We start from the raw sequence: 27,835 nt of genomic DNA on the forward strand, positions 1-27,835 counted from the left end.
CCACTGTGGCCCCCTTTCCACTGCCTCTCTCTGCTGCCTCTTTAACCATTTTCCTCTACCCTAGCCAAGGTCATACACATTCTCTTTTTCTCTTTCTTGTACCTCTTCCCCTCACTTTTTCTCTCCTTCTCCAGATCTCAGAATGAGCTCAGAAGTCATCTTTGGGAGCATTCTGAAACTGTACAGGTGGAATTAATCATTACTCCTTGTTCCTACAGTGATGGTCTTACCCCATGTTACAACACTTACACATTCTGTCTTATATTATGGCTGTTTCCATCTCTATCTCCCTTCATTTTAGGGGTTCTTGTTCCAATAGCCTTAGTAGAGTACTTGAACACAGATCAACTCAACATATGTTTGTTGAATGAATGAATAAGAGATCTTCTTTACAAACAGTTTTCACTTATGTTATGTGCAGGGAGGTAGATGCAGTAGAGACCAAAGTGGTGGAAATTCTAAAAGACTTCAGTGATTAGATCAAGAAATTATTTGGAAAAGCACAAAATATGTGCTCTTAGTTCAAAATACTGACCACAGTTTGGCTCTCCTAGTCCTTTGCCCGAGCTAATGCACACACAGCCTCTCTTCCACACCTAGACCCTGTGCCAGACCACAGCCTCCCTGCTCCAGCTTTCCCAACCGCCTGTGAATGTGCTGCCTGTCACAAATGGGGCAGATACAGTGAGCGTGAGGATGGAAAAGAACACCTGAGAGCAAGGCAGTGGCTTTTCCCCTATTTATTTAAAACTTCTCGCCTTGAAAGTTCACCTTCATGGTATAAGCATTTAAAAAAAAAAATAACCGTTCAAACATTAAAGAGTTCTTAAAACTTCTACATGAATCAAAATTGGGCTTCACGTATTTTATGCACAGTTGTGTTGGTCCCTGCACTTTCCATCCCTTAAGGAATTTTAGATCACAAGTCAGGGTGATATTTGCACATTTTTATTATGCGCTTTAAGTTCATTTCCACCTCACTTTTTTGTGGATATTGATTTCTGTATTCAGAAACCCAGTTCCTCATCAGTAAAGTGAGGAGATTGAAGTACAGGGTCTCCAAGATAGCTGTCAGCATTTACGAAAGAATCTATTATATGACCGTAGGAATTAGTTTTTTGTTCAAGGGCCGATGCCTACAGAATTATTTAATGGTTTTGTATTTAGACTGTTTGCCACTAGATGGCAGTAAAAATTTTATTTTTAAAGATAAGTGCTTATCAATTTTTAAGTTTACTTAAAAGAGAGATTTTGGAGGCCTAGTTTGAGGTGTCTGTTTTGAAATTATATACCATGACCAAGCCCCATTCTCTTTTTTTCTTAGGACCTATGTTTACTTTATCCAGGGATAAAACTGCTGTGGCCCCTGTAGCAATTCATATTAGGGGATTATAGTGGGGAAAGACATAAATTAAAGCATGTCATTTTGTTTTACAAAACACTTTTATGATAAAAAGTAAGATGGTAATTGTAAAAAACTTTGGAAATGCACATATTTTAAAGAAGACATTTTAAATTACTACTAGAAATAATGTAGGTTAACTATTTGTTACATTTTTCCTAGCATATTTGTGTGTACAGATTTAAAATCACATAGAACATATCGTTTTATACCTTATTTTTCAAGCTGATTTTGCATTGTCTTTTCCTGTATCATTAAATGTCTTTTTACAACCGAGTGACACACTTGGATAGACCATGATGAATTCAACCAATCTATTGCTGTTGGGTACATTAGTTCATCTAGCTTTTTACTCTTGTAAGTAATGCTACTGTTAACCTAAATCTTATTGTTTCTTAATCTTTTCCTGAGGACATGCTTATTGACATTAGAGAAAGGGGAAGGGCGGGAAAGAGGGAGAAAAACATAGGTGTTGGAGAGAAACATCAATTGGATGCCTCTCGTATATGCCCTGACCAGGGACCAAGTTCGCAATCTAGGTGTGTGCTTTGACCAGAAATTGAAACCACCACCCTTTGTTCTGTGGGACAGTGCTCCAAGCAACTAAGCCACATCAGCCAGGGCTAAACCTAAATCTTTCCTTAGGATATATTTTTGGAAATTAAATTACTAAAAAAGGAGACAGATTTTAATGCTTTGGCTACATAGCATCAAGTGAGTTCCTAGAAAGGCTTTAACCAAACTGAGCTCCCAGCAGCAACAGAGTGACCCTCTCACCACATTTCTTGCCAACACTGAGTATTATGGCATAGGTTTGTTTGCTTGTTTGTTTGTTTGTTTGTTTTAAGAGGGCAGGAGGTAGGCTGGGGAACTAATCTTTATAGTATTTAATGTTTAAAAAGTCAGTTTCCAACCATATAATTTTGGAAATTTGGGCCAGGACAGGACTGCCAATCAAGTTATTTTGTTTCTTTAAGACCGTAAGTGTTACAGTCAGCTTGTCCGCTGCACGTGTTGTAAATACTCTCCAGGGAGCTGTTTGTGGCTGTTTTAAACATTACTCAGAAATTATTTATGATCCCTACCCAGACCTTCTGATTCTATTGGACATCCTAGGTCTTTTTGTTTTTGTTCTTTTTTCAACTTACTTTGGCATGGCTACCAAAGTAACTTAAGCAGTTTGGGGAAGCCACCCTCCACGCACTGGTCCCAAGGCCCAGGATATGAGTGCTTCTGGGAGGCAATGGATTACCAGGAAAGACTTGGCATGGTTTTCCGTAAGGCCTAGAATCATAATGACCCTTAACTGTTACAGCCCTGAAGCTGGTTTCCTTCTATTGTATATATATACTATATTACCTTTTATCCCGCCTGGGTCTGTAGTACTGTGTGCTTTAATTTTTTAAGGTCAATTATGTAAATTACGAGAACAGCCACCTTTTATAGGTGGCTTAATTGAAACTTTGCTTAATTGGATTTTTATTAAGAACGGAATTTATAGGATTTTAAGTGAGATGTCGTTCTTAGAAAATTTAGTGTAGTGCTTCACACAATAAACAACAAACAATACATTTTAGTTGTTATAATTGTTAGAGTTGCTTCAAGCATCAACATTCAAGGACATGGAGGGGCTAAAAGAGTCCTTCCTGCAGAGGGACTGAAACATACTAAAGTGCTGAGGGGCTGAAGAGCCTGTGGCCCTAGTGGGCCTCAAGTAAGTTAGTGAAGGAAAGTCAGCCCCAGGTAGGGGCTACAAAACTTGGGGCTAAACTTCATAGGTTCGGGCACTAGTTGGATCTTCATCCAAGAGTAATTGGGAGACCTAAAGAGCCTTAAGCTGAGGACCAATTAGATTTGCATTGTTAAAAAAAATGATTCCAGCTGTCTCAGGGAAAAGGGGGTACAGGGAGGGTCCTTTTTAAATTTTTTAAAAATTTATCTTTAGAGGGGAAGGGAAGGAGAGAGGGAGAGAAATATCAATGTATGGTTGCCTCTCGTGCCTCCCCTGCCGGGAACTAGCCTGCAACCCAGGCATGTGCCCTGACTGGGAATCGAAATGTGATCCTCTGGTGTGCAGGCCCGCGCTCAGTCCACTGAGCTACACCAGCCAGGCGGGAGGCTCCTTTTAAGGTGGTTTAGCCATGCAGTAGGTAACCAGCCTTGGGCATGTTACTAAAGCTCTGTGTGTTTTAGTTTGCTCATCTATAACACAGATTCAAGAATAGCACCTACCCCATAGGTGCTAAACTGTGAGGTTTAAATGAGTTGCTATTTGTAAAGTGTTTTAAACAGCTCCTGGCAGGTAAATGCTTTAAGTGTTTGTTAAATAGAATGCCGGAAGTCTGGTCTCAGAGGGCTTATCACTTCCATTTCTCTCCTCCCTTCATCTGGCATCAGACTGATCTCCTTCATGGGAAATCCAAACTGCCCCTGATTCTAAGCCCTTGGCCTCATAGTTTCCAAATCGAACTTAACCTCTTCCCTCCCTCTGCCTGGGCTGGTGTTGGTACCTACACATGGATGTGGCACATGGCTGGCCAAGCTTAGCTAGTCTTTCCTTTTCCAGAACACCTGCATTGCACCCTGCACAGGGGTCAGGCCCCAGTCACAGTTTGCTGAGAGCACCACTTCCGCTTCCTACTGTGGTGAACTAGGCAAATCCTCCAGGAAACATCACCCCACAAAGCATGGTGCCCCAGCTGCCCATTACCTCTCTTGGCTTTGTTGACCATACCACACTGCTTGCTCTCAGCCAGACTGTACTTGGTATTTGAAAATAACTGACAGATTACCTCTCCTGGTGCTACTCTCAACTCCTATTTGCTTTCCATGTTTATAAAGGACACCTTTTAACCAGAAGGAAAAAATATGCAAGAAGCTTCTATCTAACCTTTTCTCCATTCTATAACAGGAACCTTTTAATTATCTTAGTAAATCACATTTATGCATGGAAATTTATATATGCAGGAAATGTTTAAAGTCACAGATATCTTCTACTGAGTAGTAATATTTCAAAGCTGCTTTGTTAACTTATTATGAACTTCTCTAATTTGAAAACAGTAGATGTGATCTCATTTAGGGACAGCAGGCTTCAACCCATATTACTTAGTCATGGTGCCTGCAGTTCTGTTTTAAGGATTCTGAGCATGCAGAGAAAGTACCATAATCTCTACGAAAGAATGTGTTCCAGGTCTGGAGTAGGGTTTTGCTCAGGGGAGAGATTCCTCTAGAATTGTGATGGGGGAAGGAAGATATGGCACAAAAGCCTTCCTTGGTGTTTGTAATGCTTTATTAAGTTTGATGGTGGGTATAATTTATCATTTTATTTTATGTCTTTTTAAAAATTTGGAGTTTTTAAAAAGATTTTATTTACTTATATTTAGAGGTGGGGGAGAAAGAGAGGGAGAGAAACATTGATGTGTGAGAGATATATCCATTGGTTGCCTCTCGCACACCCCCAACTGGGAACCCAGTCTGCAACCCAGGCACGTGCTCTGACTGGGAATTGAACTGGTGACCTTTCAGTTCACAGGTCAGCACTCAATCCACTGAGCCATATCAGCCGGGGCTATTTTATATCTTTTTGAATATGTGGAATAGTTTATGATAAAATTGAAATGAGCACCAGGACAGATTAGTTATATACACCCTGGGCATTACTTGCATGTGTGTGTTGTCCTGGTCTTGTGGGGCCTATCCTTGACTTCCCTAGAGTCAACTATCTACAAGATTGTGTATGCACTCACACATGTATATACACATACACGCAAAATATGTACTCACAAAATACAGTGCAGGACTTTTTAAAAAATGTAAAAGACTTTTTCTCTATGAATATACCAAAAACCACAGGGTTGTACACTTTAAAATAGAATTTTATGGTATAATGGGAGAATTTTATCGTACATGGGTTATATCTAAATAAAACTGTTAAATAAAATATTTTCAAATATAACACTTTTTCAAAAAGTAGATACTTTTTCTTGATTATAAAAGTACATACACATACAGGAAATTGGAAAATGTATTAAAGTGAAAAGAAAAAGACATGTATATACATAATAGCACCACCTAGAGACTATCAATATTTAGTGATATTTTCTTTCATTATTTTTATTTCCATGTATAGATTATTTTTATATTGATGAGATAATTTCTGTGTATAGAATTTTACATCTTTCTTTCTTCACTTAACATTATAAAATACCCATTTAAAATGCTGTTATACATAATCAAGAAAAGAAAAAAGCAAACAAAATATAACCAGAGTCATTGAAATTAAGAACAATCTAATAATAGCCAGAGGGAAGGTGGGAGCGGACATTGGGGAGAAGGGTTTTTAGGAACTACTATAAAGGACACATGGACAAAACAAAGGGGGAGGGTGGAAGCAAGGGAGGGAGGTGGGTTTGGAGGGGGTGGGGGGGAAGGGTGGAGAAAAAATAGTGACAACTGTAATTGAACAACAATAAAATAATTTAAAACATAAAATGCTATTATAAATTTTTCATAAACATTTTAATGTCTGACCATGAATCACAATGTGCGAATACTATAAATTAATCATTACTTGATGTTAGTGCTCACTATGAGAAATAACACTGTAATGAACATCTTTGAGCATAATCCCCATTGTCATATTTCAGTTTATTTCCTTAAATGTATGCCAGATATATTAAAAATTCTGAATATTTTTAAAGCTTTATAATGTATTCTCAAGTTGCAATTTATAAGTCAGGACTCTGTCAATTTATAAAGCACCTCTGCTCAGATTACAAACCTCTGGGCTGACAGATCCTGCCGTCCAACCTTGACGGTGTGCTGTGCACTGTGTCGTGCCCACTCATACCCTCTGCGGTGCCTTACTGCTCACAGCAGCGCTGAGGTGTGGGTGCTCGTGTGTATGCTCCCCATAGCTCACACAGTACTATTTCAGAGGACTCAGATTAGTATGTTAGGTATTCATGTCTGTAAAATCTTTAATTTATTAAGTGAAAAAATGGTATGTTAATGTTTAAATTTAACCCTTTTGATTATGAGGGTGAACATTCATTTGTGTGTTTCTTGGCCATATATATTTTTCTTATGAGTTATCTGTTCATACTCATTTTTTTGTGCTCAGTGTTTGTCATTTGGTATTTTGGACATTAATCTGATTATATATGATCTGTATTATTTGTTATCAGTATTCTTATTTTGTACTTATTTTATGAAAAACAGGTTTTATTTTTATTTAGAACAATTATTTGCTTCCTTTATTTCAAAGTTGTTCCCCATGTAGATATGTGAAAAGCGTTTATATTTTATTTTTGTTTGTTATTTCATTTTTACATTGATCTCTTGAATTTATGTTCAAGTATATTTTGATGAGTAACATAAGGTAAGAATCTAATTTTTTTCAAATAATTCTCCCTCCACTATTTTTCACATAATTTTTCCTTTCTCTGGTGATTTATGTGTGTCCCTTGTCCTTTCATTATTGTATCTATTCTGATAAAAATATTTTTCTGAGTTTAAAACCAATAAAAAGTACATTCTTAATATGGTTAAAGCACTATTTGTTCATTATATATTTTTTGTTTCACTGTTTATACTTGTTTAAATTGACTGACTTTGACTGTAATAATTTTAATACTAATTTATTTCTTCTTTATACCTTGAATCAAAGTGAACTGAGTATTTGGGCAAACTAAGATTACTCATTTCATAGAGACCATCCTATTTACAAATGACCCAGATTCTAAGCATTAAACACAAGAGGCATTTGCATTCACTTTTAAAAACTCCTTTTCTGTTTACATTTTTAGGGGTTGTTATCTCATATACTTTCAGCATTCAGATTTGATGTAAGAGAAGTTGGTCTTTTTACTCAAAGTCTTGGGTACACATCTGCAGATTACTATCCTCATTTGCTCAAAAATGTGAGTATGTTTAATTTATCAGTACTGAAATTTTCATTAGTTAATGTATCATCAGAAAAATAAATGGAAATATATCACTTCTCTAGAAGAGATGTTTAACTTTTCTATATTCATTTCTTTTTATGTTGGGTGGACTTATGGCCATGTAAGGAAGAAGTGTGAGATGGGAAGATTATGAGAAAGGAGGAGGAAACCAGGAGAGGTTCTTCTAAATCAACCAACTTCTCTGTCTCTTAACACATTTCATTTATTTTCTCAAGGATTTCTAGGTGAAGAGATGTGAAATGACCAGTATAAACACAACCTTTTATTGTTAGACAAATTCCGTATTTAAAAATAACTTGACAGAAATTTTTGTTACAGCAAACATTTTAATAAATAACAACCTTGTAAATTCTGTTATATGTTTATAGCTTGATATTAAAGCTATGTATTCTTCTGCCTTAAATTTTACCTAAATTTACTGTAGTTAATCTAGCTCAGTGGACTGAGCGCAGCCCTGCAAACCAAAGGGTTACTGGTTCGAATCCCAGTCAGGGCTCATGCCTGGGTTGCAGGCCAGTTACCCACTAGGGTGTGTGCAGGAGGCAACATTGAGTTTCTCTCCCTTTCTTTCTTCTTCCCTTCCCCTCTCTCTGAAAATAAATAAATAAAATCTTTAAAAAAATATTTTAGCTAAATTCATGAATTTTAATTTTGATCTTAACATAGCTTTTCTAGAAGGTTTTTAATGTTTGTTAACTTTTCTGGTCTTTTGGAAGATTTACATATGAATAACATGTTTAAAAATGAAGATCAAATTAAGAAAGAAGAAACAAAGTAATGTGGTTTTATTTTTAATGGATTTGATTTTAGTTCTTACAGAATTATCTGTCTGTTCATTTCCGTGAAAAGGCATTCAGAATAACAGACAGTAAACATAAAGTCCAAGTTATTAGTAAATGTGACTTGGCACTGCTTCTTTTCACTCTGACAGAGTAAAGGAAGGAGAGGACTGGTACAGGGGGGTTAGGGAATCTCAACAGGAATACCAGTCACAGCGAGAAAAGTGGAACCAATGTAATCCTGCTGGCAGTGCGAGTTAACCTGCAAACTGATTTTGTTTTACAGGTGGTTTTATCATTAGTGTCTGAACTCAGAGAGAATTGTGTTAATGGATTTAACACTCAAAGGCGGTAGGTGTCAAACTAAACATCCCTTTTCACAAGTTTCAAAATGTATCAGTTTGATTATAAGAGAAAATGTTTACAATTCTTATGAAATGCATGTTCATAGTTATGGCTACATGCTATGTGGAAAGATTATTTTAATGGAATACGTGAAGAAATGGTGGGTATTATCAAATTTTTGTCATTCAATCACTATTCTCTCACCTCTCATAGGACAGTAAATCATACAATGTCTCGTATGCACCCACTGAGGAAAAAACTCTACGTATGCAGTAGGGAACACAAAAGAAAGAGGTGCTCAGTACCATGTGTATGCGTATCATTACACATACATACAATCAGGATATTTACAGAAAAGATATTACTGGTATGCACATATGACCTATATGAGCTATTGTAAGAAACAACATTCCAAAATTTAGACTAAATAAATCAAATAGAGTCAGACAAATTAATAAGCAATTAATCACATTGTAAAATGTTTCTTCACTATAAGAAAGAATTCAAAGTTGTTTTCAATGATGAGCATTTCATTTTTAACAAATCGTTAACTAAGAGAATCTGGGAACCAAAGCCCATTTAAAGTTCTATCACAAATAGTGTTTGCTCTCTTACTTCCAGACAAGGTGGAGGCATAGGTAGATACACTTTGCCTTCTCACAAAACCAAAAGAGAAATAGCAACAAATTAAAAAATGAGAAACAACCACAACCGCTAGAAAATCAAACTGTATGGAAGTCTGACAACCAAGGAGTTAAAGAAGAAACATTTGTCCAGACTGAAAGGAGGGGTGGAGGCGGCAGCTGGGAAGGAGAAGAAGGGTGGCAAGGCATAGATGGTGGAGTGGGCAGTCCCACATTTGTGGGAGGAACAACTGGGGAGGGAGACAGACCGTGCAACCCAGGCTTCCAGTGTGGGGAAAATAAAGCCACAAAACCTCTGAATGTAAACACCTGTGGATGTTGCAGCAGCAGGAGAAACTCCCAGCCTTACAGGAGTGTTCATTGAAGAGATGAACAGGGTCCTAGAATGTACACAAACCCACCCACCTGGGAAACAGCACCAGAGGGGCCCAATTTGCTTGTGGGTAGCACAGGAAGTAACCAAAAGCCACAGAGAGCTGAGCAAGCGGCATTGTACCCTCTCAGACCCCCAACATGCAGTGCCACAAGGCAGCAATGTAGGTTGCCCCACCCTGGAGAACACCTAAGGCTTCACCCCTCACAACATAAGAGGTGCACCGAGACAAAAATATGGCCCAAATGAAGGAACAGATCAAAGCTCCAAAGGTAGAACTAAGCAATGAGGAGATAGCTAACCTGTCAGAATCACAGTTCAAAATACTGGTAATCAAGATGCTCTCAAAAATAGTAGAGTATGGCCCCAAAACACAAGAAAAAAGGAAGGCTATGCAAAGTGAAATAAAGAAAAACATCCAGGGAACCCACAGTGAAGGGAAGGAAACCAGCACTCAAATCAACAATTTGGAGCAGAAGGAAGAAAATAAACATTCATCCAGAACAGAATGAAGAAACAAGAATTCAAAAAAATGAGAAGAGGCTTAGAAACCTCCAGGACATCTTTAAACATTCCAACATCCAAATTATAGCGGTACCAGAAGGGGAAGAGGAAGAGTAACAAGTGGAAAACTTATTTGAACAAATAATAAAGGAGAACTTCCCCAGCGTGGCAAAGGAAATAGATTTCCAGGAAGTTCAGGAAGCTCAGAGAATCCCAAAGAAGTTGGACCCAAGGAAGAACACATCAAAGCATATCATCATTATATTATTACCCAAGATTCAAGATAAGGAGAGAATCTGAAAAGCAAGATGAGAAAAGAAGACAGTTACCTACAGAGGAATTTCCTGAAGACTATTGATTGATTTCTCGAAAGAAACCTTGCAGGCAAGAAGGGGCTGGAAAGAAGTATTCCAAGTCATGAAAGGCAAGGACCTACATCCAAGATTACTCTATCCAGCAAAGCTATCATTTAGAATGGAAGGGCAGATAAAGTGCTTCCCAGATAAGGTCAAGTTAAAGGAGTTCATCATCACCAAGCCTTTATTATATGAAATGTTAAAAGGACTTAATCTAAGAAAAATAAGATGACCAAAAATATGAAAGTAAAATGATAACAAACTGACAACTATCAACAACTGAACCTGAAAGAAAATCAAACTAAGCAAACAACTAGAACAGGAACAGACTCACAGAAATGGAGATTGCATAAAAGGTTATCAGTGGGGAGAATGGGGGGAAAGGCACAGGAAATAAGAAGCAGAAATGGTAGGTACAAAATAGACAGGGGGAGGTTAAGAGTAGTATAGGAAATGTAGAAGCCAAAGAATTTATGTGTACAACCCATGGATATGAACTAAGGTGGGGGAATGCTGGTGGGGGGGGGGGAGGTGCCAGGCTGAGGGCAATAAAGGGGAGAAAAAAATGGGACAACTGTAATGGCATAATTGATAAAGCATATTAAAAAAGGAAATAGTGTTTGCTCTCAGATTTCAGAAATCCTTTCCATCTAATCCTTAAAGTAAATTATAAAGGTCTTGGGTGAAAACATGAGAAAATCTTCATTACATTGGATTTAGCAGTGATTTTTTTCTGCATATGACATCAAAAGCACGAACAATTTTTAAAAAGCTAGGTAAATTGGACTTCATTTGAATTAAGAGCTTTTCTGAGTCATGGGATACTATCAGGAAAGCAAAAAGTCTATGAGTACATTGAAAATCATGTATCTGACATGGTATTAACATCTAGAATATACAAAAAACTCCTAAAACTCATAACAAAAAATTAAATTAAAAAATGGCCAGGAGACTTGACTAGACATTTCTTTAAAAAATTTGTACAACTGATCAATAAGAACATGAAAAGATACTTATCATCACTAATTATTAGGAAAATGCAAATTGAAATCACAGTGGGATACCATATCACACCTACTAGTATAGCTGTAATTTAAAAAACAAATAAAAATGAAAACGAATAATTGCTGATGAAAGTGTGAGGCAAATAGAACCCTGTGTATTTCTGGTGGGAATAGAAAAAGGTGCAGCCACTGTGGAAAAAGTTTGACAGTTCCTCAGAAACTCAAACACAGAATTGCCATAAGATCTAGAAATTCTGTTCCTAGATATATATTCAGAAGAACTGAAAGCAGGGACTCAGACATCTGTGAACCAAGTTTATACCCATGTTATTCACGGTAGCCAAAAGGGGGAAACAAGCAAGTGCCTATCAAGAGATGAACAGATATACAAAGTGTGGTATACAGATACAATAGAACATTATTTAGCTGTGAAAAGATATAAAATGTTTATATATGCCAGAACATGGATGGTCTTTTCAAAACGTCATGCTCAGTGAAATAAGGCAGACACAGAAGGACAGCTATTGTGTGATTCCACTTATATGAGGTACCAAGGGTAGGCAAATTCATAGAGACAGAAAGCAGTACAGAAACTCAGTGTCTGAAGGGAATGGAGTAAATGTTTCATGGGTACCTAGTTTATTTGGGGGGTGAGAAAAAGCTCTGAGTATAGATTATGGTGATGGATACACAGGCTGTGAATGTATTCAATGCCACTGAATGGTGCTACTTACAAATGCGTAAAATAACTATTATGTATGTGTTACCACAATACAAGAAATTAAACTTGAAGAAAAAACAAATGTGATATCACTCAAATGACTAAAATTTAAAACACAATAGCATGTATTGGAGAGGATATAGAATTACTGGATCTTTCATAACTGTTTGTGAGAATGTGAAATAGTATAACCATTTTTGTAAACCGTATGGCAATTTATTGTAAAGTTAAACATAACCTTAGCGCATGACCCATTGAGTCCATTCTTGAGCATTTACTTATGACAAATGAAAACGTAGGTATTCACAAATATTTCTGTGTAAATAGTCATAGCTGCTTTATTTGTAATAGTTCAAAACCAAAAAATTCAAAGGATTATCAATATGTGAATGGATAAACAAAATTACCTGTTACCACCATTTGAAAAATGAAAAGACAAGTCATAGACTGAAAAAATGAAAAGATAAGACAGAAAATATCATTATTAACCTGATACAGGGCTCAAACCCAGGATATATAGAAAACACAATACTAATAGATAACTCAGTTAAAAAACTGGCAAAAGATTGAATACATGTCACCAAAAAAGTATACAAAAGGCTTATAAGAACATGAAAATTTGTATGTAAATGTTATAGCAGCATTATTCATAGTATAAAAAAGTGGAAGCAATCCAAATGTCCATCAACTGATGAGTGAATAAAGAAAATATGCTATGTCCATACTATAAAATATTATTTCTAAGTACAAAAGAAGAAGCTACTGATTCATTTTGCAGTATGTGTGAACCTCAAAAACATGCTTAGTGAGAGGAGCCAGTCATAAAAGAACACATATTGTATGATTCCATTTTTTATAAAATGGCCAGAATAGGCCAACATATTGATATAGAAAGTAGATTAGTTATTGCCTGGGGCTAGAGGTAGCAACAGAGATTTCCTGCAAATGAACACGAAATATCTTGAGGTGGTGGAAATGTTCTAAAAGTAGATGATGATGGTTGTCCAACTCAATAATTTATTAAAAATTTTTGGTGTATACACTTCAAATATATGAATTTTATAGTAATAAAAATACCTAAAAATAGATGAATCCCTAGGACGCGTGGAAAGCATTTACAGTGATGGACTGGCCTGTGTGGCTCTGTTTGTTGGAGTGTTGTCTCATGACTGAAATGTTGCAGTTCCATTTCCTGTCAGGGCACAAGCCTAGGCTGCAGGTTTGATCCCAGGTCCCAGATCCTCGGTCCTGGTGCATGCGGTCCCAGGTCTGGGTGCATACAGTCCCTGGTCCGGGTGCTTATGGGAGGCAACCAATTGATGATTCTCTTTCACATTGATGTTTTTCTCTCTCCTCTCCTTCCTGTCTTTCTAAAAAGCAATGCAAAAATGTCCTTGGGTGAGGATAAAAAAAATTTTTTAAGAAAGCATTTACAATCATTTATATTTACATGTTAGGTAAGGATTTTGATTTAGCCTTGTGGTAAAAGTTGAATAATGGGTCTTTTGAATAATAAAATTAAAAATTTATTAAAAGCTTGAAAAACAGTCAAGAAGAGGTAGTTTGTATGTATGCCCTATCTATGCCAAATCACAAAATATGTCAAATTGATGATTTTTTAAAACTCATTTGAGAATAAACAAAATCAAACTAAAACACTCACATAGACATGTATACAGACCACTAACAAATGGAAAAGACCAGCTACAGACTTGGAATATATCTGCAACCTATAAAACAGACATATATAGAAATGCCTCCTGCAAATCAATCATAAAGAGGCAAACACTGCAGTATGGAAATAGACAAATAAGCAGGTTAAATCAAATAATTAAAACTGCATAGAAAGTAAACTTAAAAAAAATTTTCAGGAGTGACATCAACGAGATAGCAGAATAGGAAACACCAGTCCTTATCCCGCCCACCCCCAGAGTGATAACTCCAGAAGCCAAGTAAGAAGTCACAATATCCCAGGTAAGCTCAAAGTCAAGAACAGCCATATTGAAACAGGAAAGAAAGCTATTTCACTTCAACTACAACTACAAACCAGCCAGCTCAGCTTCTTGGGAGGAAAAGTCCAGCTCGTACCTTCTCCCTTAGAAGGGAAAGAGAAGAGTGGAACGTGTCCAATATTGTGGCTTTTGGGGGGGCTTCCTGAGGCACTAGCAGTTGTCTTACCTGACTCTGATCACTGTCAGGGCACCGCCACAGGCTCAGTGCCTGGGGCCTGTGGAGCGTTACAGCTCAACTGCTTTTTACAGCACCAGAGGTTGGTTCGGGTCAGCCTGACTGGGGGGAGGTCCCCTTCTGATAAAGATAAATAAATAAGCAAATACAGAATCCTAGAATACTGTAATACTGGTGCATATATTACTTTTAATTCTGGAATAAAATTTAAATGATAAAAATATAAAAAACTGTCATTGTAAAACTATGTTAATGGATACAAGAAACTTTGATGTCAGTAACAGCGTGAAGAGATATAAAGGAATAAAATGTTTTGAATGCAGCTGAAGTTGTTATCAGTTTAATGTAGTTGTTATAATGGTGAGATATTTTATCTAACCCCATGGTAACACAAGTATACCTATAGAAGTTTCACAAAGGAAAATGAAAAGAGAATCAAAATGTATCACTAATAAAAAATCAGTGAAAAACAAAGGAAGTCAATTATGCCTGGCAACTGTATTTTGCCATGTATAATACACTCCTGTGTATAATATGCACCCAGGTTTTTGGCCTAACTTTAAGGAAAAAATAATCTTTCTTTTTTATTTTTTAATTCAATTATTTATTTATTTATTTATATTTAGAAGCAAAACTGACTATCATATTCTAGGCTATTATTTTGCATATGATTATCATTACTGCTTTTCTAGAGTTCTACCTTTAATGCATTAACATGAATAAAAGAATGAAAAACATATAGATATGGAATTAGTACTACCCATGTATAGAACATTACACACCACAAAATATAGTTACTAAGCATACAGAAAACAATGAAATGGTAATTAAGTCCTTCTCTACCAGTAATTACTTTAAATGTAATGGATTAAAATTTCCAATCAAAAGTCATATTATAGCTGAATGGAGTTAGGAAAAAAAAAGGCCCAACTAAATGCTATCTGTAAGACTCATTTTAGATGTCAGTATATAAATAAGCTGAAAGTGAAAGGATTGAAAAATATATTCCATGCAAATGGTAAACACCAGAGCAGCTATGGCCATACTTAGACAAAATATACTTTATGTCAAAAACTATTATTATAAGAGACAAAGAAGAATGTTATATAATAACAAAAGATCGACTTAATTAGGGAGGTATAACAATTATACATGTACCTTAAAGCAGAACACCAAAATATATGAAGCAAACATTGACAGAGTTGAAGGGAAAAATAAAAAGTAACACAATAATCATAGACAATTTAAGTACCCACTTAAATAATATATGGATCACCCAGACCAAAGATGAATAAGAATGCAGAGGACTTGAAAAACATTTTAGATCATTTAGACCTTGTAGCTATATATAGAACACCTTACCCAATAATAAGAGAATACACCTTTTTCTCAAGCACACACACACAGCATTTCCAGGATAGATCACATGTTTGGCCGTATAACAGCCCTAATAAATTCAAGATTGAAATTGTACCAAGTATCTTTTCAAACCATGATAGCCTGAAGCTAAAAATCACTAATAGGAAGAAAATGGGAAAATCCACAAATATGTGCAAATCAACACATTCTTGAACAATCAGTGTGGGTCAAAGAAGAAGTCACAAGAGAAATCAGAAAATATCTTAAGACAAATGAAAGCCAAAAAAGCATTATACAAAATATAGAGTACAGGAAAAGCAGTGCTAAGAGGAAAGTAGTAAATACCTTCATTATCAAAGAAGAAAGATCTCAAATTAAAAGTCTAAATTTACAACACGAAGAACTAGAAAAATAACAAACTAAACCCAAAGGTAGCAGAAGGAATAAAACAGTAAAGATTAGAGCAGAAATAAAGTAGAGAATAGGAAAACAATAGAAAATAATGAAAGTTAGATATTGATGCAAAAGACCTCAATGAAATACTAGCAAGCCAAACTCAACAAAAAGATTATGTATCATGACCAAGTGGGATTTATTCTTAGCATACAAAGATGGTTCAACATACAAAAATCAACCAATGTAATACACCATGTTAACAGAATGATGGACAATACCACATAATTTCAATTGATACAAAAAAACTATTTGATGAAATTCAGTACCCTGTCATGATAAGAACATTCAGCAAACTAGGAACACAAGGAAACTACCTCAACTTAATACAGACCTTATGCAAAGAGCCCAAAGCTAACATCATACTCAGTAGTGAAAGACTGAAAGCTTTCCTTCTAAAACCAGAAATGAAGCAAGGATACCCTCTCACCACTTCTTTTGAGCATAGTATTGGAAGTCTTAGCCAGAGCAATTAGATAAGAGAGAGAAATAAAAGGCTTTAAAAAGACATGAAATGTTCTCCATTTGTAGATGGCATGATTTTGTATGTAGGAAACCCTATAGATTATACAGAAAAACTGTTAGAACTAATAAATAAGTAAAGTTGCAGTATACAAAAAGTAGTTGCGTTTCTATGTGCTAACAATGAGCGATCCAAAAAAAAAAATTTTTAAGTCCCATTTACAATAGCATCAAAAAGGACAAAACTATTAGGGGAAAACTTAGTTAAAGACATGGAAGACTTGGCAACTGTGAAACATTGCTGAAAGAAATTAAATGACACAAATAAATGAAAAGTTAACCTTGCGTTCATGGACTGGAATACTTAATGTTCATACTAAATAATATTCGTACTTAATGTTTGAAAAAAGTTTGTTAGTTTTCTTTTGCAGAAATAGGAAAAAACATACTAACATATAGAACTTCAAAGAATCCAAATAACCAAAACAATCTTGAAAAACAAAGCTTAAGGCCTTACACTTTTTGATTTAAAAACAACTGTGGCCAGGTTGCTCAGTCAGTTCAAGAGTTGTCCTATACAACAAAAGGTTTCGGGTTGGATTCCCAGTCAGGGCCCCAACCTAGGTTGCAGGTTTGATCCCTGGTTGGGACACACATAGGAAGCAACTGTTGGATGTTTCTCAAATCGAAGTTTCTCTCTCTCTCTCTCCACCTCTTACTCCTCCCCTTAAAATCCTCAGGTAAGGATTAAAAATAAGAAGCAAGAAAAAAATTTAAAATATTGCAAAGCACCCTAGCTGGTGTGGGTCAGTGGATTGAATGCCAGCCTGTGAACCGAAAGGTCTCTGGTTCAATTCCTGGTCAGGGCACATGCCTGGGTTGCTGGCCAGGTAACCAGTTGGGGGAGTATGAGAGGCAACTTTTTGATGTTTCTCTCTACATCACACACGATGTTTCCCTTTTTCTCTTTCCCCCTCCCTTCCCCTCTCTCTAAAAATAAATAAACATTTTTAAAAATCACATAGTACAAAGCTACAGTCATCAGAGTTTTTCTGGCATAAAGCCCAACCTCTACTCATGGAAAGAATACCAAGAACATTGTAAAAAGATATCCGTAATATGTCATTGTTTATACAGCATTTAAAAACATTCAAAACAGTACATAATTATAAAGTAGAAAGTGTGAAAACTAGAACAAAGGACCCATACCAGTGGCAGGGGAGTGCTAACTCCTGGGAGATGGAAGAGGAAATGGGATGGGAGAAGGATGTTCCGCTGTAATTGAAACTTTTTATTTCCTTAAAATACCAAATAGAAAATATTAACAAAATGTTGACATTATAAAATCTGGGTAATGGGTGCATACAAGGTGGGTAAGAATACCTTTACAGATGTTGTATGGAAAATAGTGCAATAATAAATGCTAATATACTCATGTGCTCACAGCTGTAAACCTACTTTTGCCCCACCCTGCAGTCAATGTTACAGTAGTTCTCTGTTTTTCTATATATCATTATTTTTTAAATATATTTTATTGATTATACCATTACAGTTGTTCTATTCCCCTTCATTCCCCTCCACCTGCATACTCCCTCCCCCACCATTCTCCCCTCCTTAGTTTATAACCACGTGTCTCAAGTTCTTTAGATTCTATATTTCCCCCACTATTCTTGCCCTCCCCCCTATCTATTTTCTACCTACCCTCTATGCTATTTTCTGTGCCTTCTCCCCCCTTCTCCTCCTCCCACTCCCCTGTTGCTAACCCTCCATGTGTTCTTCATTTCTATGGTTCCACTCCTGATCTAGCTGTCCTCTTGGTTTGCTTTTGTTTTAGATGTGGTTGTTAATAACTGTGAGTTTGCTGTCCTTTCACTGTTCATATTTTTCATCTTCTTTTTCTTATGTAAGTCCCTTTAGCATTTCATATAATAAGGGCTTGGTGATGATGAACTCCTTGAACTTGACCTTATCTGAGGAGCACATTATCTGTCCTTCCATTCTAAATGAAAGTTTTGCTGGATAAAGCAATCTTGGCTGTAGGTCTTTGGATTTCATGACTTGGAATACTTCTTGCCAGCCCCTTCTTGCCTGTAAGGTCTCTTTTGAGAAATCCGCTGACAGTCTGATGGGTACTCCTTTGTAGGTGACTGTCCCCTTATCCCTTGCTGCTTCTAGGATTCTCTCCTTCATTTTAGTCTTGGCTAATGTAATTATGATGTGCCTTGGTGTGTTCCTTCTTGGGTCCAACTTCTTTGGCACTCTCTGAGCTTCCTGGATTTCCTGGAAGTCTATTTCCTTTGCCAGACTGGGGAAGTTCTCCTTTATTATTTGTTCAAATAAGTTTTCCACTCGTGGCTGTTTCTTTCCCCCTTCTGGTACCCCTATAATCCGGATGTTGGAACGTTTAAAGATGTCCTGGAGGTTCCTAAGCCTCTCCTCATTTTTTTGAATTCTCATTTCTTCATTCCTTTCTGGTTGGATTTTTCGTTCTTCCTTCTGGTCCATTCCATTGATTTGAGTCCCCGTTTCCTTTCCATCACTATTGGTTTCCTGTGTATCTCCCTTCATTTCAATTAGTTTAGCCTTCATATGTTCCTCTAATTTGTGACTATAATCAACCAGTTCTGTGAGCATCCTGATAAATAGTGTCTTGAATTGTGCTTTTGAGAGGCTGGCCATTTCTTGGTCACTGAGAGTTATGGGCTCTGGGACTTTGAGTTCTTCTTGCGCCATCTTTTGGGCTGTTTGTGCTTGTTACATAGCAGGATCGGATCCCTAGGTGTTCACTAGAGCAGGGCAACTCAGTGGCTGGGTTGTGATGCTGTATGTGGGGCCGGGGTCAACGAGGAACTGTGGCGTCCCATCTGCCACTTGCCGCCACGGCCCCCACAGGTGCTGCAGCTGCCACTGTTACAGGGCCCGAGCGTTTCATCCCACTGCACGAGAGTGTGCCACCGCCATCAGCCCTCACCCCCTGGGGCCTGCGTGGTCCGTCTCACTGTGCGCGAATGTGCGACCGTGGTCAGTCTGCCCCACACCCTGACTGGGTCCGGGCTGCCTGCAAGCCTAGGTCGGGGGATCTGTCCTGCCCGACCCTGCTCGCTGCTGGCTCTGCCCCTCTTACCATCCCCGTTGAACGGTTAGATGTAGTCGGACTTCTGTATAACTCAATTTTCTGTTTTTTGCTCTGTCTTTGTTTCTCCAAAACTTTGTTGTATTCAAACTTGGTTGTGGGAGAAGGCACAGTGTTTCCACCTATCCCTCCATCTCGGCGGAAGTTTTATATATCAGTATTTTATAATGAAACATTTAAAAGGTAAAGTAGAAAAAAAAAGGTAAAGTAGAGTGTTACCTAGGAAGCATTGAAAATGAAAAGATAATATTCATTTTCTCAGCCTTAGACAGGAGAAGATGGTAGTTCAGAAAGGTGTGCAAACTCCACTGACCACGATTAGGAGAGCCTGATAGACAATATTAGCTGATAAACTCTTTATAGCTGCAGAACATACCTTTGTGCCAAATTGGGTCATTTTGGGGGACAAGTTAATTCAAAAATTCATGACTGTTTCTTCATTACGGGCATTTACTTTTCGAAAACAGTACAGCCCAGTTCTGTGGGAGAGAGCAGTGCCTGCTGCAGGGAGTCCGCTGGCACCTGCTGGCAGTGGCAGAACGGGCACAGTGGCCGTTCATTTGGTGAGTAGTTTAGAACATTCTTAGAGCGAAACTGTGATGTTATTAGTAAAAGTCTTAACAAATTTACCAAGAATATGAAACATGTGCTAGTAGAATGTTCTCTGTACATTGACACATCTAATATATTCCCAATGTGCTCTATTGAACAATGTTCATTATGGAATCTTCTGCCTTTTTACAAATAATTTTAGAATTCAACAAGATAAATCTCTTTTATTTTTCTGAATGTGTTGAGCCCATATATAGTTTTAAGGGAAATTCAATTTCTTGGATTAAGCTCAATTATTCTTATCAGAAGACTGAATTTAAAAAGCAGTTTGATACCCAACATATTTTTTGAGTCTGTATAAGCTTTTAAAGTCCTACTTTTAAGACATAAAGCCAAGAATTCTGTTCTGTATCCATCAACGAACCTGGATCCTAGATAAAAGCTTGTGTGAGCTCAGAATTCTGTAAGTCCACAATTCTCTAGGGAATATAAATTCAACCAACTGTGTGCTCTCGTGACATGTAAAAGCTGATTTCATGAAATCAGAGAGCAGAGTGGCAACCATGATAACATTCAAAAGAGCTGCCAAACATACTGGAGCCATTATAGTTGTTGCTGTTATAAGTTATAGTAATAATTAAAATATACGTCAACTAATATATACATTTTTCCTACTACATACCTGAAGTTGTCTGTACATTTTTAGGACTTAAAAATTTAAAAAGTTGAATTAGAGTGCAGCATAGGGGACAAACTACTTTCTGGCATACCTGAATCTCCAGATATTTCCATTATTTATGTCACTTGAGTTTTATTATTCCATTCCTTCCACAAGTGTGACTATAAGTGTTCAATCAGCCAAGAGCCTCCAAAACTTAAACAATCTGTAAACAGTGTGATAGGGTTTCTCTCTTTCTTTTTAATAGAAGGCAACCATAATTTTTTTTCACTTTTTGGCCACTGAAATATTTAAAGTTTATTTCAAAATATTGGAAAACCTTGTATAAAATCTGGAAATTAATCCTATAACTTCAATACATAAGTTGTCAGAGAAACAAAAAATAGGAAAGTTGTTTAGTTTCCTTCTGCATTATTTTTAAAGACCTGATATATGGTTTTGTCACCACATTTTAAATAGAATTTCACTTACCACCAAGTAAAATCAACAGTTCAGTGACAGAATGTTTAAATTCCCTCTTGTCCTTTGCTGCAAACGATACAAAAGGAGCAACATTCTGGACTCTCTGAACATCATCAGTTTATCTTGAATTTCTGTGGTTTGCTGCAGGCGGTTTGGCAGCTTCAGTACAACCACATGAGAAGGATGTTTCCAGCAGTATACGGTTAATGTTGAGCCTTCTGAAGTTGAATTCTTGTGCAAAAATCATTTGGAAGTGCTACTCTGGCAATCAGGCAAGACCTAGTGCTTAGTGTAATCCTGGCTGGAAAGCGTTGCCGAAGTTGGATCTCCATGTTCTAGCAAGCTGCAGACCAAAAGAGGGCGTCATGAGGGCCATGAGCACTTCGAGGCCACTGAAATCAGATTATCATCTGGCTTTCCTGCATTTTGGTAGAACCAAGAATTACTTCAGTTGACATAAGACTTCAGAATTTTTCAAGAAAATTATCTTGGATGTGTTTTACCCTAATTAGGAAATATAATCAGCCCCTCATAACCTTCAGTGCTTGCTTGATAAATGCCCATGTTGCCAAGGTCGTCTTTTCCACCCACCCAATTACCAGTGATAGTTTCTGACTTTCCTCCTTTCTTTTAAGATAAAGAGAGAAATGTTGCACTTATTAGTCTTTTAGAGAAGAGGATTGATGAATCAGGGCAGAATGGCAAGATCACTACACTCCTTCCTTGCTTCTTTATTTCAGAATTCTGTATTTATTCTTAGTACACATAACTCTCAGGCATATTTTTCAGTTTCTTAAATATTCAGAGCCTTTTATGCAAAGTATTCTGCTAAAGCCTGTTCGATCTATATATTCTACATCTCTCACTCATGCATGTTCAACAATTTACCCTCTCTTCTAGCCTACCCAGTAAACTCATATATTTCAAATATTTCATTTACAACTCAAGTCAACGTATCTTTTTGTAGCAATTTAGATGATGGACTCAAAAACAATAATTTAGGTCTAAAATGAGTTTGATAGTGAGTTAGATGTTAGAGTACTGTGGAAAATAAATGCTGTTAAAGAGACTCAGTTATTTACAATAAGAAAGTGGTAAAGAGCAAGAAGTGAATTTTAGAAAAGGTGAATATTTGAGGGGAAAAGACAGGCTGTTCATACATAAGAAAATTAGTGTGTAATTTGACAAAAAATTAAGAGATCTTTACTGTTTATTATCAAGGAAATAATACAGCCAAACCAATAATTTATAGGAATTCATTAATAAAAATATAAACCTTAAATATAATTCTATCATATCCCCTTAAATATTCAGATTATTACTAGAAATTAATATCTAGTTCTGGGGACTGCTACTAAGGTAGTATAGAGCAGCATTTCCCAAACTTTAGTGTTCATAGAAATCTGCTAGAAAAATGTAAACAAGCAGATTTGTTCTCCTCACCCCCGGGGTACTAATACTACTGATTTAAAGGACCCGTACTCTGAGGAGTTTTGATGTGAGTACTTGGAAAGAACCTGAAGACTAAACTGCAAGACCTATGAGGAATAGCAACTCATAATCTAATCAGAAGAGAATAAGATGAAAATGTAAGGAAATAAACCAAGTGATGGACTAAGCAGGTGAACATTCGTATATTCACATAATACTCCTGACTCCTAGAAATGAGAGGGAGTTTTAACAAATATGTAATACTGTAAAATGGGCTGGGGTTGGGGGAGCCACTTTTAATGGCCCACAAGTTATAAGAGAGGCTTAAAATGGTAGGTGATAGGATATTTTTTATGGAAAGTATCACAGTCCATGGAGACAACTGTACTTGAACAACAATTTCCTTCCCCAAAAAAATTTCCTTTCAAAAAAAAAATCACAGTCCAAAAAACTTGCACAAGATGACTAGTGCAAAGGATAAAAGTTACCTTGGGGGTGAATTAAATGAGTAGGAGGGTACCTGTTGGCCAGCAAGATGATGGGTTATTGGACTACAGTAATTGCAGCCGGCTTGGTAGGCCTTCATACACTTTTTCTCCTTATCCACTGTCCCCAAACAAGAGACAACAGAGATATTCTGTTTCTAACAAGAAGGAGGGAGGACACTTTGGAGGAGCAAGCACCAAAGGGCTATCAATTTCCAGATGTTTGCAGGGGGTGCTCTTATGCTCAGAATGCAATTTATTGACAACTCTACCCAGCACTACTTCTTGAGCTTCCCCCAGGTACTGGAGACTGGTTACATTAAGCAGAGCATTCACGGAGAGGCTAACGTGGAATCCCAAATTCCACAAAGAGCAAATAGACGAAACAAGTCATGGAAAACCAACTCTGTAAGGATATGTGATCCAAATGTAACAAACAGAAGATGTAAATACATCAATTAAATGGACTCCCTAGGATAAAAAAATTGGATTTTTGTAAAGGAATAGTAAATTGTTCTAACAATAATAAGAGAAAACATTAAATCCTTGAAATAGTAATGCTTTTTTTTTTAAGACAGGGCTTCAGGAAAAGAAAATTCAATAAATAGGCTGACTAGGAGAGACACTGAATAGCAAATAATGACTTCAAAGATTGACACAAATAGTTTTCCTAGGGTATATATAGTACAAAATGACAAAGAAATAGAAAGTAAGAAATTTGTTTTCCATTTTTGTACAAGAAATCAAAAGGGATGTCAGGGAAGATGTAGTAGGAAGTACCACTTCACCATGACAAAAATTTTACTGACAGAATCTGTCTAGTGTAACTATTGTAGAATTCTGTGACTATTTGAAGATTTACATCTTTCAGGGGAAGAGTTGGCCATTAAATTGTGGTAATTTCAGCTGTAATCAAGGTAACCCCCTAGACCCATGACATGCAGCTGTACCTGCATTGTTAGACAGGTTCACAGGAACCAGGCTGGGCAATATTGAGGAGTTATGGTGTAGAAGCCAAGGGGAGATATACAAAATTATATTAAGAAACTATTAAAATATTTCTGCCTTTTTAAAGTACTTGGGAGACTTCCAGTCAAGATGGAGGTATAGGTAGATACACTTCACCTCCTCACACAACCACAGAGAGAATTAAAAGTAAACCTCAGAACAAGTAACACCCACAACTGTCAGAAAATAGAACTGTATGGAAGTCAGACAACCAAGGATTTAAAGAAGCCACGTTCATCCAGATGGCTAGGAGGAGGGAGAAACGGAGACAGGTGGCGAGGCAAAGAGACCCAATGTGGCACGGAGAGGCAGCAGTGGAACAGGAAGCCCCGTATTCACATGTAGTGGATAAAAATTAGGAGGGATACCTTGGGAGCAAGCAATTATAGCCCTAGGCAAGACCACATAGCCCAGGATTCCAGTGCTGGGAAGATAAATCCCCATAACTTCAGGCTATAACTCCCAGTGGAGTTTGGGGCAGTGGAAGAAACTGCCAGAGTTTCAGGAGGCTCTGCCTAAAGGGCCCTTATGATCTTAGAACTTACAAAACCTATCCCCTCTGGGATTCAACACCAGGGCAACAGCTGGAAGGGCGCCAGTCACATACAGAGAGTGGGTGAAGTGACTGGAGACAGGGCCGGTGCTGGGCAAAAGTCCAGAAGCCAGGCAGCAGCACTATTCCCTCTCCAAGCCCCTTTGCCACATAGCCACGAATCAGTAAAGCAGGTTGCCCCACCCTGGCAGAGGCTCCACCCCACACAATTTATAGGTGCCTTTTCTACAGAAGGCTGTGCTACTAAGATGAAGTCAGAGCAGCTCTGCTTAATAAACAAACAAACACAGGCGGTCTGCTAAATTGAGGAGACAAAAAATATGGCCCTAATGAAAGAACAGAACAATACCTCAGAAGAAGAATTAGCGAAATGGAGATAGCCAACATACACGATGAAGAGTTCTAAACACTGGTGGTCAGGATGCTGAAACAACTCTTTGAGTACAGCAAAAACATAAAGGAAGAAAGGAAATTACTCTACATTAAATAAAAATCTATAAGAAACAACAGTGAAGGGGAGAAACTTGGGATTCAAATCAATGATTTCAAACATAAGGAAGAAATAAGCATTCAACCACAAGAGCAAGAAGAAATATAAAATTTTTAAAACTACGAAGAAGTCTGTATAAGAAGCCTGTGGAACATCTCCAAACATACTAACATCCAAATCATAGGGATGCCCAAAGGACAAGAACAAGAAATGGGAAACTTACTTGAAAAATAATGGAAGAAAACTTCCCTAATTTGTCAAAGGAAATAGACATACAAGTCCAGAAAGCACAGGGTGTCCCCTATGAGTTGGACCCAAAGAGGCCCACTCCAAGCTACATCATAATTAAAATGCCTAAGATTAAAGTTAAAGAGAAAATCTTACAAACAGGTAGAGAGAAGCAGGTAGTTACCTACAACGGAGTTCCCAAAAGACTGTCGGCTAATTTCTCAAAAGAAACTTTGCAGGCAAGAAATATTCAAAGTGATGAAAAGCAAAGACCTACGACCAAGGTTATTTTACTCATTTAGAATTGAAGGGCAGGTAAAGCACTTCCCAGACAAGGTAAAGCTAAACTAAAGGAGTTCATCATCACCAGGCCATTGTACATGAAATGTCAAAGGGACTTATTTAAGAAAAAGAGGTCAAAACTATGAACATTAAAATGGCAACAAATTCACAACTATCAAAAACTGAATCTAAAAACAAAAAACTAAGCAAACAAGCTGAACAGGAACAGAAATCATAGAAACCGATGTCATTTGGACAGTCATCACTGGGAGAGGTAGAGGGAGAGTGGGGGGAAAGGTTCAGGGAATAAGAAGCATGATTGGTAGGTACAAAATAGACAGGGGGAGGGTAAGAATAGTGTAGGAAATGGAGAAGCCAAGAATTTATACTCATGACCTGTGGACATGAACTAAGTAGGGGGATTGCTAGATGGAAAGGGATATTGGTCAGAGGGATGCCAAGGGGGAAAAATGGGGACAACTGGAATAGCATAATCAATAAAATATATGTTAAAAATGAACTAGCTATTGGTATGGGGCTAGACTCCTTTTATGTACTTTCAAATAAAAAACATTACGACACAGTAAATTCAGAAGTAAATGCAGGCCACATAGTAAAGAGATTTGCAAACAGGTAAAAGAACCTCACTCTTCTCACTGAATACTTTTTTGTTTTGTAAAATATAATTATCATTCATCAAAAAATTTATTTCATGTTAGTGTCTAATGAGTTTATTGTTATTTTTAATGAATTAAATATTTTTAATATACTTTGGTTTCTCTTCAGAATGAATAAATCTTTGCCTTTTAAATATTTTCTGGTCTCTGTTTTAACTTCAAACATGGTAAGTATCAATTGTTATAACCTCAGAAACAAAACTCTTTGGTGGTCTTAGTAATTTTTAAGAGTTTGACAATGTTCTGAAACCAAAAACCAAAGTCTAAAAATTGCTGCCTTGTGGTGAAGATCACAGTCAACTTGCCCCACCCAGGCACATAGAACTCCTACTAGCTTTTGAGTACCTTACTCTTAAATACAAGCTGACAGGAAGTGATTGCCAGCTGTTTAAGGAAATCATATTAAGCATATATGAGGACAAGACATTGTGGACATTTCGCAGTCATAGGGTTGCCAGGAGTCAGAGCTGACTCAACGGTCTGTACAAGTTGGAGATGCCCATAGTGAGTTATGCCAAAGTCCTGAGAATGAAGGATGTTAAAATGGGGCCTCCCGTTGGAGGGCTGCTTTCCAGAGAACTGAGTAAAAGAAGAGTCTTCATAGATGGTGTTAAGATGGTCCTTGTTATGTGAGGGGCAGAGCAAATGGCCTGTCATCAGCCTTTTCAGCACGAAGATTTTATGTTTTTTGTTACATGTAGCTCTAATATTGGAAAATTATTTCTTATTTTATTTATTCTATAGAATTGCTCCTGAACGAGTAAGGTCCCTATCACGAGTTTGTGTCCCACTTGTTACTCTGCCGGATTTTGAACCACTGGTGGAAGCCCTGCTCACCTACCATGGAAATGAACCTCAGGAAATGCTCGGGCCTGAGTTCTTTGATGCTGTGAATGAGGCCTTTTTGCTGTAAGTGATATCCACTTATCCTATCACCCAACTGTGTTTTTCCTTTTCTTAGAAAATTTCAGTATGTTGGAAATTCAGTTTTCAGATGTTTTCATCTCATTACCCACTTTATGCTCTTAAAATTATTGAGGATCCCAATGAGCTTTTTAAACATGTGGGTGATATCTGTCAATATTTATCGTATTTGAAGTTAAAACATAAGTTTTTAAAATATTTTACTTTATGTTTTATTGTATTTTATTGTTTATGCTACTAGAGGTGTCTCCACTATTTCTCCCTTTGCCCACTTCCATCGGTCCCCTCTCCCCCCCTTCAGGCAACCCCCTCCCCAACCTCCTCATCACTGTCCATGCTCATGAGTCATGGACGTATGTTCTTTAGCTGATCCCTT

General features: G+C 37.2%; 1 protein-coding gene across 2 annotated transcripts in view; it reads left to right on the forward strand.

The window, feature by feature from the left end:
• FANCC (FA complementation group C) overlaps window positions 1–27,835 on the forward strand; it is a 196,985-nt gene that overhangs the window by 83,018 nt on the left and 86,132 nt on the right. The window contains exons 4-6 of one of the 2 annotated variants that reach the window (XM_037056212.1): window positions 7,210–7,323; window positions 8,434–8,498; window positions 27,280–27,444. In XM_037056212.1, coding sequence (XP_036912107.1) covers window positions 7,210–7,323; window positions 8,434–8,498; window positions 27,280–27,444 — 344 coding nt within the window. The remainder of the gene's footprint in view (window positions 1–7,209; window positions 7,324–8,433; window positions 8,499–27,279; window positions 27,445–27,835) is intronic. The other variant, XM_037056213.1, reaches the window with a different exon arrangement.

Source organism: Sturnira hondurensis, unplaced genomic scaffold (genome assembly GCF_014824575.4).
Source record: "Sturnira hondurensis isolate 20B ecotype Veracruz unplaced genomic scaffold, ASM1482457v3 Scaffold0008860, whole genome shotgun sequence".
Classification (NCBI taxonomy): domain Eukaryota; kingdom Metazoa; phylum Chordata; class Mammalia; order Chiroptera; family Phyllostomidae; genus Sturnira; species Sturnira hondurensis.